Source organism: Diabrotica undecimpunctata, chromosome 4 (genome assembly GCF_040954645.1).
Source record: "Diabrotica undecimpunctata isolate CICGRU chromosome 4, icDiaUnde3, whole genome shotgun sequence".
NCBI lineage: Eukaryota > Metazoa > Arthropoda > Insecta > Coleoptera > Chrysomelidae > Diabrotica > Diabrotica undecimpunctata.
Window position 1 is genome coordinate 96,545,978 of NC_092806.1, and position 19,168 is coordinate 96,565,145.

Genomic DNA, 19,168 nt, shown 5'->3' on the forward strand with positions numbered 1-19,168 from the left:
GGTACCACTTCAGAATTTTGGGTAATCAACACTCTTTTTCACCAAGTTATAATCGAGAATAGTTTGTTGTTTTAGTACTTGTGTATAATTTTTCTTTTCATTTGATTAAACCAAGATACAACTATTATGTTTAAATGTTGTAAGGATTAAAGCTGGTCTTTTGTCGACCCATTTTATCACTTGTAAAATCAATTACGGGGTTAAGTTTCATCGTGAGTAGCTGGTTGCAACTTTTTTAATCGAGATTTTGGTTTTACATTTTTTTATAGTAAAACATCTGCACATGAATAATTCGTTTCTTGAACAATGATTTCAATTCAACGACCAATATTCTAAAATAAGGTGTTATTACGTCGTCCGGAATATTATAAACTGGTTCTCTTTCACAAAGCATTGAAAATATGGTTTACATTCTATATTTAGAAAAATCTGTTACTGCAACTCTTGTTCGACTAAACTAAACTAAATTAATACACAAAACAAATTAATCTATTTTTTTTATAGAAATGCAGATTCCTGTTGGATTTTTATCAGTGAGGCATGAGTCACTGGTGTCTCGTATATCCGGACCTCTTATCGCATTACAAACATAATTCTCAATTAGCAGTGCGGTACAAGATACATTTAGGTCGTATAATCTTAAAGCCGTAATAAGACCATAAGACCGTATGTTATAAATAAATATATTCCTATAAGAATTATCTTGAAAGATGAAAAAATACAATAAAAAAGTGCAATATTAAGTGTTATTTAAAAAATAATAAGTCATTCACGGGCGTACAGTTAAAAACAAAAGTTTTCAGTGTTCTATTGCTTGATTATTATTATCTGGTATTCTGAAAATGTTGACATTTTTTCCTGGTCTGATCTTCCTCAACTAACGTCATCTTTCTTATTTGGTGGGTTGTATTGTTCAGGTCTCTTTAAGTGTTTTTGTTGCTATCCATAGTGAATGATTTTCTTTAGACAATGTACTAATGTAGTGTTCAAATGTGGAATTGCGTGCATCATGTAGCGCTGATCTTAATTGTCTGATTATCTATCTCTTGCTCTTCATTTTTCGACTATTAGTTGTATAATATAATTCTGAGTGTTATTTGTGTTTTCTTGATTTGGAATTGTTAATCGTGTAGCTCCATATGAAATAGTAGAAGATGAAAACGACAGCATATTCATCGATAAAAAAAGGAAACGCGATAAAGATATCTGAAACAACTGTTTTATGTTTTACCAAAACAGATGAACAGAGCACTATAAAGAGGAAGTAGAATTAGCTATGAAACAGCTTGAATGGGGAAAAGAAGTAAGCTTAGACCAAATACCAGCAGGAATTATTCAACTGAGGAAAAAAATTAAATGGATATTTTACGCTAATATTTCACGTTCTGCGACGCATTCCACGTTTGACACACTGTCTTGTTTAGTTTTCTGTCATTCTATTTGTTAAATCCTATCTCATTCTCATCACAGCGTCAAGGAGCAGTAAATGTGTGCACTAAACGGGAGGCATATGTCTAACAGTGAACGTTGGAGATTTTTCGAGTTTATCATATCTTCTTCTTTGAGTGCCTCTGCTATCGGAGATTGGATATCATTAGGGCGATTCTAATTTTATTTACTGCTGTTTTGAATAATTCGTTAGTGGTACAGCCAAACCACTCTCTTAAATTTCTCATCCAGGACATTCTTCTACGGCCTGGATTTCTGCGTCCTTGGATTTTTCCATGCATTATATTTTGTAGGAATGTGTACTTTTGTCCTCTCATCAGGTGGCCAAACTATTCAAGTTTTCTCTTTTTTATATTCAGTATAACTTTTGGATCGTTATTTATTCTGCGTATTACCTCTTCATTTGTAATTTTATCCACCCAACTTATTTTTAGTATACGGCGGTAGCACCACATCTCAAAGCTTTCAAGATTTTTAACATTCTTCTGTTTAAGAGCCCATGCCTCAACAACCGTAAAGCAAAGTACTGAATACATACTAAGTAGTTAACTAAAAGTGGACGTATGCAAAGATATGCATGACGTAATCGTATGGTATTCGCTAATAATCCTGTCACGTAATATGTCACACACTTCTGTGCGTTAATTCGTTTTATTGCTGCCAGTTTAAGGTGTTATTACATGCCGCCATGTTTAATTTTTCTCCACCATCGTATTATCTCCGTTAAATCCTATCATTTTAGACTCCATATGTCATGATTAGACCTATAGGACCGGAGATACGCAACTAAGGCTCTTTTGACATAACATATATAGGAGCAAAGATATATACCTAAGGTCCTTTTGGTGTTAATGTATTTGATTTCTACGTCGTAGTATTCTATTGGTTAAATTGTACCATTTGAGGTACTGTACGTCACGATTGGACTAATAGGATCAAAGATACATAACTAAGGCCCTTTTGCCAGGCTACTCTATTTAATTTTTATATCTCATTGTATTCTATTAGTTAAATTCTATCATTTGAGGTACGAAACGTCACGATTGGACTAATAGGACCGCAGATACATAACTAAGGCCCTTTTGACAAGCTGATGTATTTTATTTTTCTATGTTATTGTAATCGATTGGTTAAATCCTATCATTTGAGGTACTGTACGTCACGATTGGGCCACTAAAAACGAAGATACGTAACTAAGGCCCTTTTGACGTGATGCTGTATTTGATTTCTATGTCATTGTATTCTATTGGTTAAGTGCTATCATTTGAGGTATCGTACGTCACGATTGGACTAATAGGACCGAATATACATAACTAAGGCCATTTTGACATGCTACTCCATTTAATTTTTATACCTCATTGTATTTTTTTTGTCAAATCCTTTCATTTGAGGTACTGCACATCATGATTGGACTAATAGAACTAAAGATACACAACTAAGGCCCTTTGTTCTGCATTGTTCTGCATTTGATTTTTCTATCCCATTGTATTATTTATGTTAAATCCTATCATTAGAGGTACTATACGTCACGATTGGACTAATAGGACCGAAGATACGTGACTACGGCCCTTTGGACATGTTGCTGTATTTCATTTTTTTATTTCATTGTTTTCAATTGGTTAAATCCTGTCATTTGAGATACTGTACGTCACGATTGGACTTATAGAAACGAAGAAATATAATTAAGGCCTTTTTGACATGCTGCTATATTTGATTTTTCTGTCTTATTGTATTTTATTGGTTAAATCCTATCATTTGAGGGGCTGTACGTCGCGACTGGACGAATTGGAGTGAAGATACAATAGGTAGTTGCAATATATCATAACCCGTTCCTTTTAACCAAACATGATTCCAAAATGATTTGTGGATGAAAAAAATATATATATATTCTTAAATTTACTATTTCGTTGTGGGCAATATTATATTCAACAGCGATGCCAAATTTCTGATGCTAAAATGATTGATAATGAAAGTGGGATATACATTTTCATGTATATAATGGCAGCGAGTAAACGGTAAAACCCTGAACTAAATATATATAATATTTTCACTGTACCATCATTTTAGACTCAAACATTTTCTGGAATAAACTTATATAACTCAGTAAGGGATAAAAAGAGAAAGCGGATATTTTAAAATACCAACACGGTATCAAAACTCTAATCAATGAGATGGTTAAAATTCTTGTAACAAGTACAGGAAAACAGTTATTGAGGTCTTGTAAAGTAGCGTCGATATACAGATGCTACTTTGCAAGACGATGCTAAATTGATGGGAAAAGCATAATGTATCGATGCGAAAAGGATAGTAGGATGTATATATATATATATATATATATATATATATATATATATATATATATATATATATATATATATATATATATATATACAATATTTACACTTACCTTGTGATACATCCCAACTTTCAAACAATTTTCTCAATATTTTTTCTGAAATTTTATTTGATAGAATATGAAAATGTAGTGGATTGACTCTGTTAAGGAATATAGATTTAAGTAGAACATGAAACATTAAATTGGAATTATAACCAGAACACACCACCCCAATGTGTATGGTCTCGCAGGGATCATCTGTTAAGATTGCTTCTTTGGTTGCTTTGGTATTTTCTGCTGGGTGGGCACCAGAGTTTAGCTGTTCTTTTCTAATGGAGAATCTAGTATCTTGTGCTAAAATTGAACAAAAATCCCATTTTAGTAGTTCTTAAATATTTTATTTGCCACATATTGCAATGTTTAAGGTAACTTTAAGGTGCAATGATTAAGGTAACTGTATCAGTAGCTAAGAATGTTCATATGATACACAGTTTAACTTTTAAAATACAGTACGTTAAGTTTTAAATTAGATATACACCCTATAAATGACAACACTACGCGCCGTCGGCTTTCCACGAACCTGCTCCGTTGACCCGTCGCCAATAATTTGTTTGCCATTATACAGTGGTTGTTTAAAGCGATAACAAAGTAGATTTTTAATTTATTTTTGTAAACAACATGCCAGTTATACAACCGCAGTTTTATGGTGGTAATTCTGGATAACAGTGAAAAGATTTTTTTCTGTGTTTTTTGAGGTGAGAGAAGCAATTCCTTGCTTACAGTCAATTCATAATATTGTTAAAAATTTTAAGAGTTGTTATTGCCTTAAAAATAGCAGAAAATGTCACGCTCAAAAAGTGTTACCAAAAAAAATTGAGGAGAGAATGACGGGCACAAATTTGGGCAACAATCGAAGTAGGTTCAACACGTTCAAGTAGAAGCGTTGCTAGAGGGTTAGATGTTAGCAATGTTACTGTAACGAAAGTACGGAAAAAGCACAGTTACAAGAATTTTAAATATTCGAAAACGCAGCAGCTTTATCCAGACGATTACTTTTGAAGAACGGAGTTTTGTAAAACTTTAATAACGAATTCTAATGATAAACCAAATTTTATTAAAAACATTTTATGCACTGATGAATCTTCTGTTTCGTTAGTCAGGAGACACAATCCTTCCATTGCGAGGTGTTGGGGCGGGAAAACCAGCACAGAAGTGTTGTTTACCGAACTCAACCGTCCTCAAAATGTTAACGTCTAGACTGGCATTTTAGGAGACCATGTAATAGATCCATTTTTATTGAATACAACTTGAATAGTAGAGTATACCTCGATTTGTCACAGAATCATGTTCTTCCCGCTATTCTCAATCTTCCTGATGTAAATCTGGGGAATGTTTGGTTTCATCAAAACGGCTGTTCAGTTCACGACACTCGAATAATTAGGGAGTATTCAAACAATATTTTCCCGAATCGAGTTATCAGTGGAACAGGCGATATTAAGTTAGTGGCCTGCTCGATCTCTAGATCTTACACCCATGGACTTCTTTTTTGGGGACATTTAAAAAGCATCAGCTACGATCATCCTGAGGCTAGAGTCCAAAATTTGGATTTAATAAAAAATCGAATAAGAGAAGCCTCCAATTCTGTTACAGCAGAAATTCTTTCACCCGTCCGCAGAAGTTTTTATGACAGATTGGGATACTATTTAACCGTAGAAGGTCAAATATTTCAATCATTTCTGTAGGGAAATGTTTCTTAGTTTATTAGGAATTATTTTTAATTTTCAAAAAGAGTATATTTTTTGTAATATCTTTGTAGAGAAATGCGCTTTTATTTTTAATTCCACCACAAAAAATTGTTCACTATTGTTCATTATTAAAAACCGATACAAATGCACTTACTTATAAAGTTCAGTGTATTTTTATCGAGTGTACATGTACTGTAAGAAATAATCCGGGTATACGTAATAAAAATAAACATCGAAGGACGGGTATATACATCCTCTGCGTTGTTGTGAGTTACTAAATGATTTTCTGATTTCTGTCGTGGTGTTAGAGGGGATAGGAGAATTACAAATACCTCGTACGAGGCAATGTTGCCGATTTTAGCGCTTTATGTAGTGTGCAATATCTAATCCAAAACTTACCATGCTGTATAAAGGGAAGAAATCTTTTATATGATCCATTCATTTAATTTCAGTTACTATCGAGGAGCTTAAAGCTCTCGTGGCCGGGGTTTTGTAACGGTACATTGTTTTCGGAGTTTATAAAGACGATGTGGTACCATGAGTGTTGGAATTTTTGGTAAATCTGTTTTTGACACATAGATTAGTTAGCTTCAATTATAAATTAATAAGCTTCTTCGTAACATAGCATAACAAACCTTTTTCGTCACTGCATTAGCACAAAATATTTCCAGTGAGAAGGCAAATTTTAGAAGCAGACTGATGGGGTGGTCAATGACCACAAAAAACAAAAAACAAAAACAAACAGATTGAATTTAATTTGAACGAAAATTCAAAAGAAAACTTACACACAGAGTATGCTAAAAGCTACAGCAAATGGATAGTTCATCATCATCAGCTGTTTTGCGTCGATAATGAAGTCAGGTGATGGAAGTAGAAATAAAAGATGGTATGGTTTTAAAGATATTAAAAAAAGGAAATTAAAATGGCATTAAAAACCTACAACAATGACAAAGCTGTGGGTCCAAACCAAATCCAACTAGAAAGTTTAAAATGCATAAATGATGAAACCTTAGACATTATAATAGACTTGTTTAACACAATACACAACACAGGGCATATACCAAAACAATGGTTGCTCTCCACCTTCTGCGCTTTCCTTAAAAATACAAACACCAAAGACTGCAATGAATACAGAAAATGTCATTAATCACATTCTTCAAATCATGTTCTCAAATTATTCTTGAACATAATACATGGTTATAAAAATAAAAAACTCTCAAGAAGGATTAGATGATAGTCAGTTGGGTAGTTCAACAAAACGGAGTTACAGCCAATGAACATCAGAAGGTATGGAGTAAAGTTAGAGAGGCGCCATTATTTGGGCGCCAAAGTTAACAATAAATGGGATATAAGGAGAAAAATAACAATACGGATTGAAAAAGCCAGGGATGCCTTCTATACATTAAAGAAAATTCTCATTAGTTAGATATTACATTAAACCTTACAATCAAATATGCTCCTACATATTCTCCACATTGATGTGTGGAATGGAGAACTAGTCCCTTACAGAGACACTATTCAAAAAATTGGAGGCCTATTTACCAACGAATATTACAAATAAATTGGGTAGATTGAACAAGAAATGGAATAGTTTTACACTTAATGAAAAAGAGCACAAAAATAACAAACACAATAAAAATTTTGAAAGTTACAAGAGGCAGCCATCTAATAAGACAACCAGAGAGATATAACATTCTACACCTACAAGAGAAGATTACCAGAAGAAGAGGTTGAACCAGTTGCCACACCGAAGGACCCAAAATCTCCTTTATTAATCCTCGTTATTATTGCCAATATGATCACGAACATTCTATAATGGCACAGGGTACTGAAAGAAGAAAAAGAAAGGATGTAACACAACATAAGTTATTTCACAAACTAAACATCATTGTCTAAATTACATGGCCAATTAATTGCACTTGTGCATTATCTGTGTGCTTACACATACGCCCTGGGTATCACTCAATTAACTAGAACTGTTTGATCCCAAACTGGCGATTATGCTCTACTGGCTAGCAGGTATTACATATGCCACTTGAAAGAACATTAATAGTTGTGAATGGTAGTGGTATTAAAATGTTTAAGATTTCCTGGTCTGTATTTAAGAGGAAAATTAGACAATAAGTTGGAACCAATGTAATGAAAATTATTACTTTTATATGTTTGATTTGTTTATATTATGTTTCAGAATGATAATTGTAAGGTTAGATATTGTATTACTGTTTTAACAATTTTTTTTGTACTGGGGTTGAACCCCTAAAAATAAATAAAATAAAAAAGCTCTTCCTGGAAGTACTAAAAATTCCAATACCGATTCGGACCAACTGTCAGATCCCGGGGCCATCCTAAGGCTGTAAACAGCATATATACCCAGTTAAGATTATCCACAAGAGTCAGGAGGTTATATCAACTGCCACGTCACCTTTAATAACGTCTGCCACAGTTGCAAATGAAACGACACACAAAAATAACTCTGAAAACTGAACTGAAAACAATGTACAAATAATTCCTCCTGCCATGTCACAACAATTGATTGTAATCCTGTGAACGATTTTATGTCATAAGTTTTTGGCAGTTGCATGAAATCTACAATGAAGATTTGTAGGGTAGTGCCTAGAAGGATCAATAGATGTCCTCCTTTAATAAACTAATACACCTATGGAACAAAAGAATGGGAGCACCATACAAGAATGTTTGTAGATGTGTGATTGAAGCCAATGTTAAATTTATATGGCAATCTGCTGTCATGTGGTATTTTTCTGATGATGCAAAAGGAAGTAACACTTCTAGAATTGAGAAGGAAATAAAAGAAACTATTTATTTATATTTAGGTGGTTTATATTTAGGTTCTACCAGTTTGCTAAACATAGGGGAATATAAAGACAAAAAATAAAGATTATGCTAAACAGGTATTAGGTTGGTTCTAGATACAGTATACTCCCTCTATAACGAACACGGTTATTAAGAGGTTTCGCTTATAACGAGATACATTAGATGTCCCGTGAAATTTCTATTGAACTATAACCGTCTATAGCGAGGCAAATTTGCTTATAACGAGAGAAAATAAGATCCAAAAACGTGTTTTTTACGTTTTTAGTCCGGTAGTGGCTATAAATAAATACCTTTTCAAACAGCCCCTCAATAAACTTAACTGCAGCCCGCAATAAACTTCTTTACAATGAATAAATACAACTGTTTCACATCTTTAGAAAATATATGATAGAATGATACTGGATCATTTAAAGCAGTTAAAAATAACAGAGTTCTTAAAATTGCAGAAGCAATAGTTTATGTTATCCTTGAAAATACGATTTATACATTATGTAGTTGGAAAAAAATATAAGTACAGCTTTTTTGTTTTAACGTATATCATTGATAATAAAAGTAAACAACTCTTTTATGTTTTAATATATTTCATTGACAATAAAAGTAAATAACTTTTTTTCAAAAACGCCATTCAAACAATATTTATTAGCATCTTATATTGCTCCGAATGGCTTCACTATAGGAAGTTAATGGTTTAGAAAACTACAGATTCATATGTATGCACAGTATTATGATTGTCTGATATAACGAGATCTGTTTATAAGGAGGTAATTAGTCTGTCATTTCAGTTCTCGTTATAGAGGGAGTCTACTGTATTAATGATTAGAAATAAAAATTAATAAGTAAATTTTATGTAACAATACTTAAACTATAAGTACCTCAGCTCTTTTTTTTTGAACAAACTTATCTTCAATAATCATAACAGGTGCATATTAAATTAAAAAAAAATGATAGTGTTCATAAGGTTAAGAAGCAAATATGATAAGGATATGTGTTATGTGTAGAGTCTCATTGCGAATGTAAAAAGTTGTTAATATAGTAAATCAGAAAGAAGTGGAAGGGATGAATATACAAACAACTAAAATATATTTGGTTATGTTCATTGCCTTAAACTACTATTGCTCATTCTAAAAACAATTAAAACTGGATACATTCAGCAAATTGTAGATCAGTATTTCAAAAGATGATTAAGAAAAATGAAAAACTGGAGTAACAGTGTAGGAGAGTAGGACCACTATAAAGCTGAAACTTATATCACTATATTATTCATACCTTAGGAATATTAAAAAATGTCAAATACTAGTTGATTTACCATTTTAAGTATACTAAGTATAAAATGTACTTACGAGTATATAAGCTAGGAAAAACATTTATAAATATCAGTGCTATACTGATAAACAGGAGTAAAATCAACCATTGTCTAGTAAATTTGCAGAAAAAGGCATGTTGGCGTTTTAGTCGAATTTTTGAATTCTAAAAACACATTAACACAGCACAAAATATCTTTTACTGCTACAACTCTTTGTTCATGTAAAAATAAAATAACAAGCTTATTCTTTGTGCTCTCTGAAATTAAATTAATGTCCAGTAAATTGAATTATTTGTTACACCATATTGTTAGAGTATTGTATTTAAATATTTTTTGTTATAAATGAGTTGTTATTCTGTCACAACAATTGTATGAAATTATAATTTAAAATTTAAAATACACCACAGTATCTTCTGTACACTGACTACTGACTGACTACTGACTACTGACTGATGACTGATTGACTATTGACTTTTGTTGACTGATACTGGGTCCTGATTCTAATTGAGATTTCGACTCAAAACATGTCGAAATTAATATGGCGACGTCGAAATGCGACTTTGCGAACCTTGTGGATTTCAGCTGAACTAACCAAACGACGTCACTAGTTTTCGACTTATCGAAATTAATTTCAACCACAAGAAAGTGGTTGAAATTTCATTTTGAGTCGAAATTAATCTGACATGACTGACTGGACTGGGAGAAGTGAACTTAGGTTCAGTTTAAGTAGGCGGTGTTTTGATCCTTGCAAGGAAAACTGAGGCAAAAAGTATCAATATGGCTGTGTTTTACGGACATTTGCTAGTTTTGGAGGAATTAGAGAGGTTAGATATCCGACGTTCATAACGGAGGATAAGAAGAATGTTACGGGATACTCAAAATTCTTTTTCACTAAGTGATGCTCAATTTAGGCAGCAATTCCGGCTCAATAAACAAGTAGCAAATTATTTAATAAGGGTATTAGAACCATATTTGGAAGAAGGTGTTTATGCCTCTAGGATACCCAAAATGTTTAGGGTTAGTATTACTAAGCTGCAGTAAATTTAAAAATATATTAGAATATAACCACTAAGTCAAATCTTAGTGGTTATAACTTAAGGATCTCCCACATCGATTTTTTTATTTCTTGCCATCTTTTCTTTCAATTCAAAATATAATTGAGAATGGCCTATATTTATGATTTAACAACTCAAACAAGAAAAAAAAGACGTTCACGTAACGTAAACAAAACAAACATTCAACAAGCGTAGTGCAGCCAATAAACAACAGGGCCAAGCCAACCCAAATTTTCAGCAGTGTCAAAATGATAAAGTAAATATCCCCAGTTTTAACTACAATCGAAATGAATGAGAATCGCTAGCGATTGCGACTGTCATGGCGTAGTCGCTTTTAAATTTCGACATCGAAATGAAATAGAATCAGGGCCCTGATACCACAGCTGATACTAAGTATACTTCATATAATTTACTTACCGTTGCACGTCATCCGCGTCATAGCCCGTGAGGTCACATGATACCAACACGAAATATTTAAGCGGTAGGTGTGTTCTTTTTAGAATCACTTTGCCGAGTACACTAGCATTACAGCCACTAGACATATTTTACTATATACGCTTAGAAATAATATTTAAAGATTTCTATTAATGTTAACTTAAAGAAATACACAATAATATGTTTCATTTAATTTGTATAAATGCATTATAAAGCGTTTTTATAAAGAACATTTGTTCGGAACACACTGTAAATGTAATCGAACGAAGGTGATATTTTGGCATAAATTGGTAACACTTATTTGACAGTTGCGGTGTTGACACTTTTTGTACTTTATGACACTGCGTTAATGAAGCCGGACTGTCTGTCCGATATTTGTTCCTCGCACTTCTTATAAATTCTTCCATGGATGACTCTAAGAAACAGTTTCAACATGTGGCTCATTAGGCTGATTGTTCGATATTCTTCGCACTTTTTAGCCCGCTGTTTTTTAGGTATCGCTATGAGTTCTGATTCTAGCCATTTATCAGGGATGATTCCTGTATTGTATATTTTATTGAAGACAGCCGTGATCCAATTTATTCCTTCTTCCTCCAAGAGTTTTAAAAATTGAGCTTCGATATTATCAGGCCCTACAGCTTTCCTGCTTTTCATCTGTTTTATTGCTTCTTCTACCTCGGATTTAAGTATGTCCGGGCCCGTCATCCTCTCTGAAAATGGATGCCTATAATCCGTTCTTTGATCTTGAAAAAGTGTCTCCAAATATATTCTCCATTTGTCTTTCATCTCATTGGGTGTCAATGATTAATTTTCCATTGGTGACTATAAGTTTCATTTGTGTTCTCTTTTTAAAAGTAGCCGTTATTTCTTTTACCTTTTTGTGTACATTAAAATTGTCATGCTTGGCTTGTAGTCTTTCTATTTCTTTACATTTCTCTACAGCTTCGTTTTCTTTAGCTTCTCTTATTTTTCTTCTGATGTAAGCCTGCATTTTTTTAAATTTATGTTTATTTCCTTTAATTAACCTTCTTTGTTCCATTAAGTAAAGGATTTCTGGAGTCATCCAAGATTTCTTCTTTGTTTCTTTGTTTGGTTTTAGCAGATCTTGTTTAGTTTTTTTAATTATTTCTTCGAATTGATTGATTTCTCGTTGGATGTTATTTTCTTCTTTTAGTTGTTTAACTTGATTGTTAATATATTCCCCCACTTGCTTTTTAACTTCCGGATGTTGCAGGGCTGTCATGTCGTAGTTAGGTCTAGACTTTTTCTTTATTGTCTTCAGTCTCACATCCATGACTCCCACTAAAGGTATGTGGTCAGATTCAATGTCCGCTCCTGGATATGTTTTGACAGATTTAGCGGTAGGTCATTAGGAATAAATGAATGTGCTGGCCCCAATCTCTTTGATGTTTTGATACAACTTTGGACAGGTGTTAGCCCATCGTTCAGTTCATCCTTTCGACCATTCCATCTGATTGAGGATGCAGGGGTGTCGTTCTGGTCTTATTGACACCAATCAATTTACAAACGTTTTGGAAAAGGGTTGACTCGAAGTTTCGCCCTTGGTCGGAGTGGATCTCCAAGGAAACATCAAATCGGCTAAAGAATTCTTTAACAAGTACCTCTGCAACGGTAGCAGCTTCTTGATTTGGTATCGCATAGGCCTCAGTCCATTTCGTAAAATAATCCATGGCTACCAGGATATATTTATTTCCATCATTCGTCTCTGAAAGTGGACCTACAATGTCGATTGCTACTCTTTCCATAGGACTACCAACGTTGTACTCTTTCATGGGTGACCTCTTTTTACCAAATGGACCATTATTGGTTGCACACAGTTCACATTTCCGACACCATCTTCTTACATCATGTTTACAGTTCACCTAATAGAACCGTTCTCGAACCTTTTGCAGAGTCAATGTCCACCTGATGCACCGGCATGCAACTGTCGCAATACTTCTGACACTTTACTTTTAGGTACAATCAACGGAAGCTTAGATTCTGTACCATCATCGTTCTCAAAGGTTCTATACAGAAGATCATTTTTTAGTACTAGGCAATTCCATTGGCTCCAGTAACACTTGACTTCTGGACTACATGCACTAATGTCTTGCCAAGAAGGTCTTTCACCTCGACGCATCCAATCCAATACTCTTTTTATACATGGATCATCTGCTTGGGCGTCTTGTAGCTGTTGAGGCTGCAATTGATCATTAATGACGGTTGTTCGTCTCACGGGGCAAAGTCGTTCTTCTAATTTACGACAGTGACTACAATTTGCACTGTACGGTCGTCTCGAAAGGGCATCAGCATTTAAGTGAACTCTTCCAGCCCTGTGTTCGATCTCATAATCATATTCTTGTTATCGTTCTAACCATCTTGCCATCTGGCCCTCTGGATTACGGAATTGTAGAAGCCATTTTAGAGCGGCGTGATCCGTACGAAGAAGAAACTTTCTGCCATACAAGTATTTATGGAAATGCTCGCAAGCCTTCACTAGGCCTGGCAATTCTCTCCTGGTAACGCAATAGTTTCTTTCTGGTTTCGACAAGACTTTGCTAAAGTAAGCAATGACTTTCTGCTGCCCATCTTGGATTTGGGAGAGAACAGCCCCTATTGCACTGTTGCTGGCATCGGTGTCCAACACTAATTTTCCTGCCTGTCTAGGGTAATCATAGTGGAGCCATAACCTCTATTGGTATGTAGGCCGGGCGATGCCGGCTGGGTGGCTACGATCATCACTCAATTAAACCCTATTGGTCTGTTCCTCCCCATTCCGATACGGAAAGTAACAGACCAGCAGCGTATAGCCCTTTTTGGTCCGATGTTTGGCCAGATTTATTCTTATTAAAATCTAATTAAAATTGGTGCACTGATCAGAGCCATTTGTAAGTGTTCGAAAGCTCTTTGACACTCTTCGCTCCATGTATATTCTTTGCCTTTTTCTGTTAACTTTGTTAATGGCTTGGAGATGTTGACAAATCCTTTGACAAAACATCGGTAATATGTACATTGGCCAAGAAAACTTCTAATTTCGTGTTTATCTTTTGGTACTGGCCAATCCTTAATTGCTGTAAATTGTTCAGGATCAGCTGTTACACTATTACTTGCTACAATGTTCCAAGTACTTAACTTCTCGTCGAAACAAGTGACATTTCTTCGGACTTAACTTCAAATTCGCTGCCCGCCATCGTTGAAAACTTCTGTCAGATTATTGGCATGCTCATTGAAGGATCTTCCAACTACAATTACATTATCCAAATAAACCAGGCATGCTTTCCATGTTAGACCTCTTAAAACTGCTTCTATTAATCTTTCAAATGTTGCCGAGGCATTACATAAACCAAAGGGCATAACTGTGTAGCAATTTTCAGTCCCCTACCTAAGATAGAAAATAATTATATTCTAAAAATTCTTAAACTGGTTGCATACCTAGTAAATAGTGTATTCGTAACCTTCTGAGAATGATAACGAAAAAGAAGACGAGGTTGAATTGACAAAAAAGAAGCGGATGACGTGTTTCCGGGAGGAGGTTAAGGAGAGAGCTGGAGCTGGTGAAGTACAGAACATGGTAGTGTGACAAAAAAGGAAAAATAAGAATTCCGATTTTATCTTGGCCAGCAATGCCGATTATTGAAAAATAAACAAGTAATGTGCCTTACCGAATTATTTAAGATTTAAGTTATTCGTCCTAAGGTTTATTGTGTGATTACGAATAGTTAACGAGTTGTAAGTTTTTGTGGATAAAATTGGAGATATTTCAGTCAACGGCGGTTAATTCACGATAAAATAGTTACTGTTTTGCTGTAGTACATTTCGAGAGTCCATAGTGGTTCAATAGTGAGATTAGCTGATCTATCAGGGTTGTTTCTCTTGCCAAACGACTCCCGATTGTGTATTGTTTTACTGGATGATAGTTCATGGGGATTGTTAGTACTCCAGAGCCAAGGTAATAGCTTTCTTTGGTACTAGTTTAATAAACCGGAACCGTGTCTACGGAGATGAAATTTATATCAATGAATTTTCCTTCACTTACTAATGATTGTGCAATGATTATTATTCGGTGCAAAGCGTTCTTTTTTATGTAATTCCGATTTAAAATATGCCCGATTTTTAAAAGCCACCGCCATTATTCGCCATTATTTACCATGAAACAACAAGAAATGACAGGAATGACAACTGTTTCTTATGATCAAGAAGGGTAATTTTAACCAGTGTTGTCATAGTTATTCAAAATCATGTTTTCTAATGAAAAATAAAAATTTACCTAAAACGTAAAGTTTATAAATTATTACCTACTTTTAACTGAAAAGTATAGCTTTTTTACAAGGGTCAATTTAGATTTGGTTACGTTACTATACGTTTATTATCACGTTTTCTTATGAACAATAAAAATTTTGATAAAATTTTATTCTTATTACTGCTTTTTTACCAGCGTTAGGTTAGATTTGGTTACGTTGGTTTAGTTTTAATTTCATGTTTTCTTATGAAATATAAAAATTTTGATTTTTAATTATACAAAATTTTATTCTTATTACTGCTTTTTTACCAGCGTTAGGTTAGATTTGGTTACGTTGGTTTAGTTTTAATTTCATGTTTTTTTATGAAATATAAAAATTTTGATTTTTAATTATATTATAACATTTTATTTATTTATATTACTGCTTTTTTTTACCAGTGTTAGGTTAGATTTGGTTTATTGGTTTACATTTTTAATAATAAAATAAGACGATGGTTAACGGGTACTCGTTTTGCACGTGGTTATTAAGATTGTATCCACCTGTTTTAATTAAGGTAATTTTCATGAAATTTTTAGATCTTTTAAAGGTTAAAACTGGCAACGATGTCAAAAGTACATAAAATTTAACTTCTTGCGCATGGTTGCCATATTGTTTTGAAATATTAAAAATCTTGATTATTTTAAACAATTTTACCCATTTTTTCATAATTTAACAGTAAAAAACAGTGAGATTTAATATGTTTTAGTTACGTTTTTTTATTAAGACATGTATATATACTTTTCTTTGCTTTTTATGTAATTTTTTTTTTATTCATACTGCTTTTTTTGTTATTTTTTTCTGTATTTTTGATTATTTGGGCACTTTTACTAGTTTAAAGCAAAGAAAACATTAAAATTTGAGGTTTTTTTCACTTTTTCGGCTAAGTCCACAAAAAATTTGGCATTTTTGAGGCGTTCCGGCTTACTAAATAATTACCTTTTTTTAGTTTTTATAATTTTGAATAAAAAGTAGATGTACTACGGGGATTCCCGACTGATGCACCAGTAGATACGGTATTATACCGGTTTTACTCAGTACCAAAGATTTTATGTTGGATTCTTTGTTTATATAATGACTATCCATTTTATGTCTATGTCGATATGATTTTTATGTCTATGTCGATATGATTTTTATGTTTATGACGACACCAATTTATGTTTATGTTGCGTGGTGAACATTTCTTAGTGAATTACAGTGCGCATTCAGTGTCCAACTTAGAACTGACATTTTTTATATTTTTTTGTTTGCGCAAAATAAATGATTATTGTCAATATTTTCTATTTTCTTCAATCACATGATCCACGATTGTCAATTTTTATACCGTATATATTTACATATTTAAATAAAACCAGAATAACACCAGTAATTCAAGTACCTCCTAGTCAAGTTGACAATGGTTTGGATAATCGTACCTTTTCTGCTGTTACCGATAAATTCCTACGCAGGTAGGTGGCCCAACATTTTTTGTCGTTTTGTTTTGTAAATTTCTTAAACCTCTCGAGCTACGACACTGCACACTGCCTCAGATATAGACCCGCGACCCCTCCGAGTACTTTAATGAGCAACGGGGCATTATTACCCATATTTCGGAACCTCTAGGTTGTTGCCTCTTAATTGGCACCCAAGGTTGCTGCAACTGTGAACTGCCAAAGCCCTGATCTTATCGAGAATGCGGTTTTTTCACGATAAGCTGGCTCCATGTCTACTTGCCAATATCCACTTTTTTAGTTACCGCATTGAGCTGTCGGTAGTCAATACAAAAACGCGTTGAACCATCTTTCTTATTTACTAGCACTACTGGTGATGTCCATAGACTGTTTGATGGTTCAATTACCCCTTGTTTGTTCATATTTTTGATGATGTCTTCGGCTTCATATCTTTTCGCAAATGGAAGTCGTCTAGGTTGTTGTCTGATTGGCAGAGCGTCTCCGGTATTAATTTTATGCTTTACTATGCTTGTTTTGCAATTATCCTTCTTATCAATGGCAAAAACATCTTGAAATTCTATCAGCATAGACTTTACTTTTTTAGTTCGTTCATCATCAAGATTTTGGCACGTTTTAATCACCGTCTCAACAAGCTCCTTTGGTCCTTTGGATACCTAGATTTTGATAGTTTCTCATTAGTATTCATAGAACAAATCGAAGCCACGGGAACACACTGTCCGATTAAACATCTTTTACTTAACTTAATAGCAGTTTCCTTTAAATTCATAACTCTTACAGGAACGACATCTCGTATTCTCACCAAAGCTTTTGCCGTTAGGAACTCGGCATTGTTCACATCTTCGACCATCCTTAAACTTCCCTCTCGGCAGTAATCATCAGATCTGGTCATCAAAATTTTCTCACTATTACCGGGTATTGTTACGCCACAAGTAGTTATTAAGCCGATGACATCTTCTTTGTCTTCATGAAATGGCAACTCTTCACCATTGATCTCGAGAACTCTATTTTTGAAATTTAATACAGCCCCAACTTTCCTTAGTAAATCCATCCCCAATATGAACTCGACAGTTGCTGTTCTAAGCTTTACTGTTGCAGGTGATAATTTAAGATAGCCTCGTATTACTTCTGGACGTGCAATAGTTCTTGTTGCACCTGTATCTACCAAAAACGATCTACATTTATTATTGATATGACCCTCGATGTACAAGCTATGAATTCCACCGAAGGAAGTAATGTTCACAGTTACTATGGGGGCTGTGTTTCTCGAGGTCAGCAGTTGCCTCTTGGTGTCGACCCATTCTAGTTTTCCGACTGTTGTATAATTTTTTTTTTTTGTAATTACGGCGAATGTACTCTACGTTACCACAATTCCAACATTTGGGCTCCCGTCTCTTCGGAATCGTGTTACGAACTACTTTTCGTACCATTTCTTCCAGACGTTCATCGTTTGGTTCGTCGCCTTCTTCAATGGTTCTTACTCGATGGCTCCATGAAGTTTGACTAGCTGTTTCATGTTCCAAGGTTATAGCGAGCGCTTCATCTAGATCTTTCGGTCTTGCTAGTCGTGAAGCTTTCTGTAGTTCACTGTCTCTCAACCCATTGACGAAGGCATCTACAGAAATTTCTTCTAATATGTTGTTTGGTGCCTCTGGAGAAGCCAACAGCGCTATACGAGCAACATCTGCTTCAAATTCTTGCAAACTCTCACTTGCTCGTTGAATTCTACTTCTTATTTGTACTTTGTAGACTTGTTGTAGATGGGCATCTCCGTAACGTTTATCTAGTCGAGTGAACCAGGTCTGGTAACTTTCTTCTTGACCCTTAGGAATCGATCTTAGGATATCAGCAGCATCACCTCGTAAAGCAGCAGTCAAGGAAACAGCCTTTTCTTGTTCTGTCCAATAATTGGCTGTCGCAATAGCTTCAAATTTTCTAAGGTATATGGACCAAGAGGACTTTCCATCAAATGGTGGCAATTTGAATCTCATATGATGTGTATCTCGGTGTTACTACCGGATCTAAGTCCACTGTATTAACTGGTGGTAGCACTTTTGTATTAGTTATCATGCTCTCTAACTGTTTGATCTTCTCTTCTACTTTATCGAATGTTTTAGAAACTTCTTCAAATTTCTCATTGTTCTGACTACATGCTTCGTCGAATCTTCTAGAAATATTTTCGAATTTCTCGTCGTTTTGTCTAGCTGCTTCTTTAATTTAATTACTATTTAAATGGGAATAAGCCACAATTAAAGGTTAAAATACGTTTATTGACGTTTCAATTTCCAC

General features: G+C 34.2%; 2 protein-coding genes across 2 annotated transcripts in view; one reads left to right on the forward strand and one right to left on the reverse strand.

Moving 5' to 3' along the window:
- LOC140439805 (xylosyl- and glucuronyltransferase LARGE2s-like) overlaps positions 1 to 10,253 on the reverse strand; it is a 36,493-nt gene extending 26,240 nt beyond the window's left edge. The window contains exons 1-2 of the mRNA XM_072529949.1: positions 9,702 to 10,253; positions 3,857 to 4,138 (exon numbers count right to left, since the gene is read on the reverse strand). Of these exons, the coding sequence (XP_072386050.1) occupies positions 3,857 to 3,983 (127 nt within the window). The 5' untranslated portion in view covers positions 3,984 to 4,138; positions 9,702 to 10,253. The remainder of the gene's footprint in view (positions 1 to 3,856; positions 4,139 to 9,701) is intronic.
- Positions 6,760 to 19,168, forward strand: part of LOC140438829 (uncharacterized) — a 50,379-nt gene continuing 37,970 nt past the window's right edge. Inside the window, exons 1-2 of the mRNA XM_072528473.1 lie at positions 6,760 to 6,816; positions 14,965 to 15,103. Of these exons, the coding sequence (XP_072384574.1) occupies positions 6,760 to 6,816; positions 14,965 to 15,103 (196 nt within the window). The remainder of the gene's footprint in view (positions 6,817 to 14,964; positions 15,104 to 19,168) is intronic.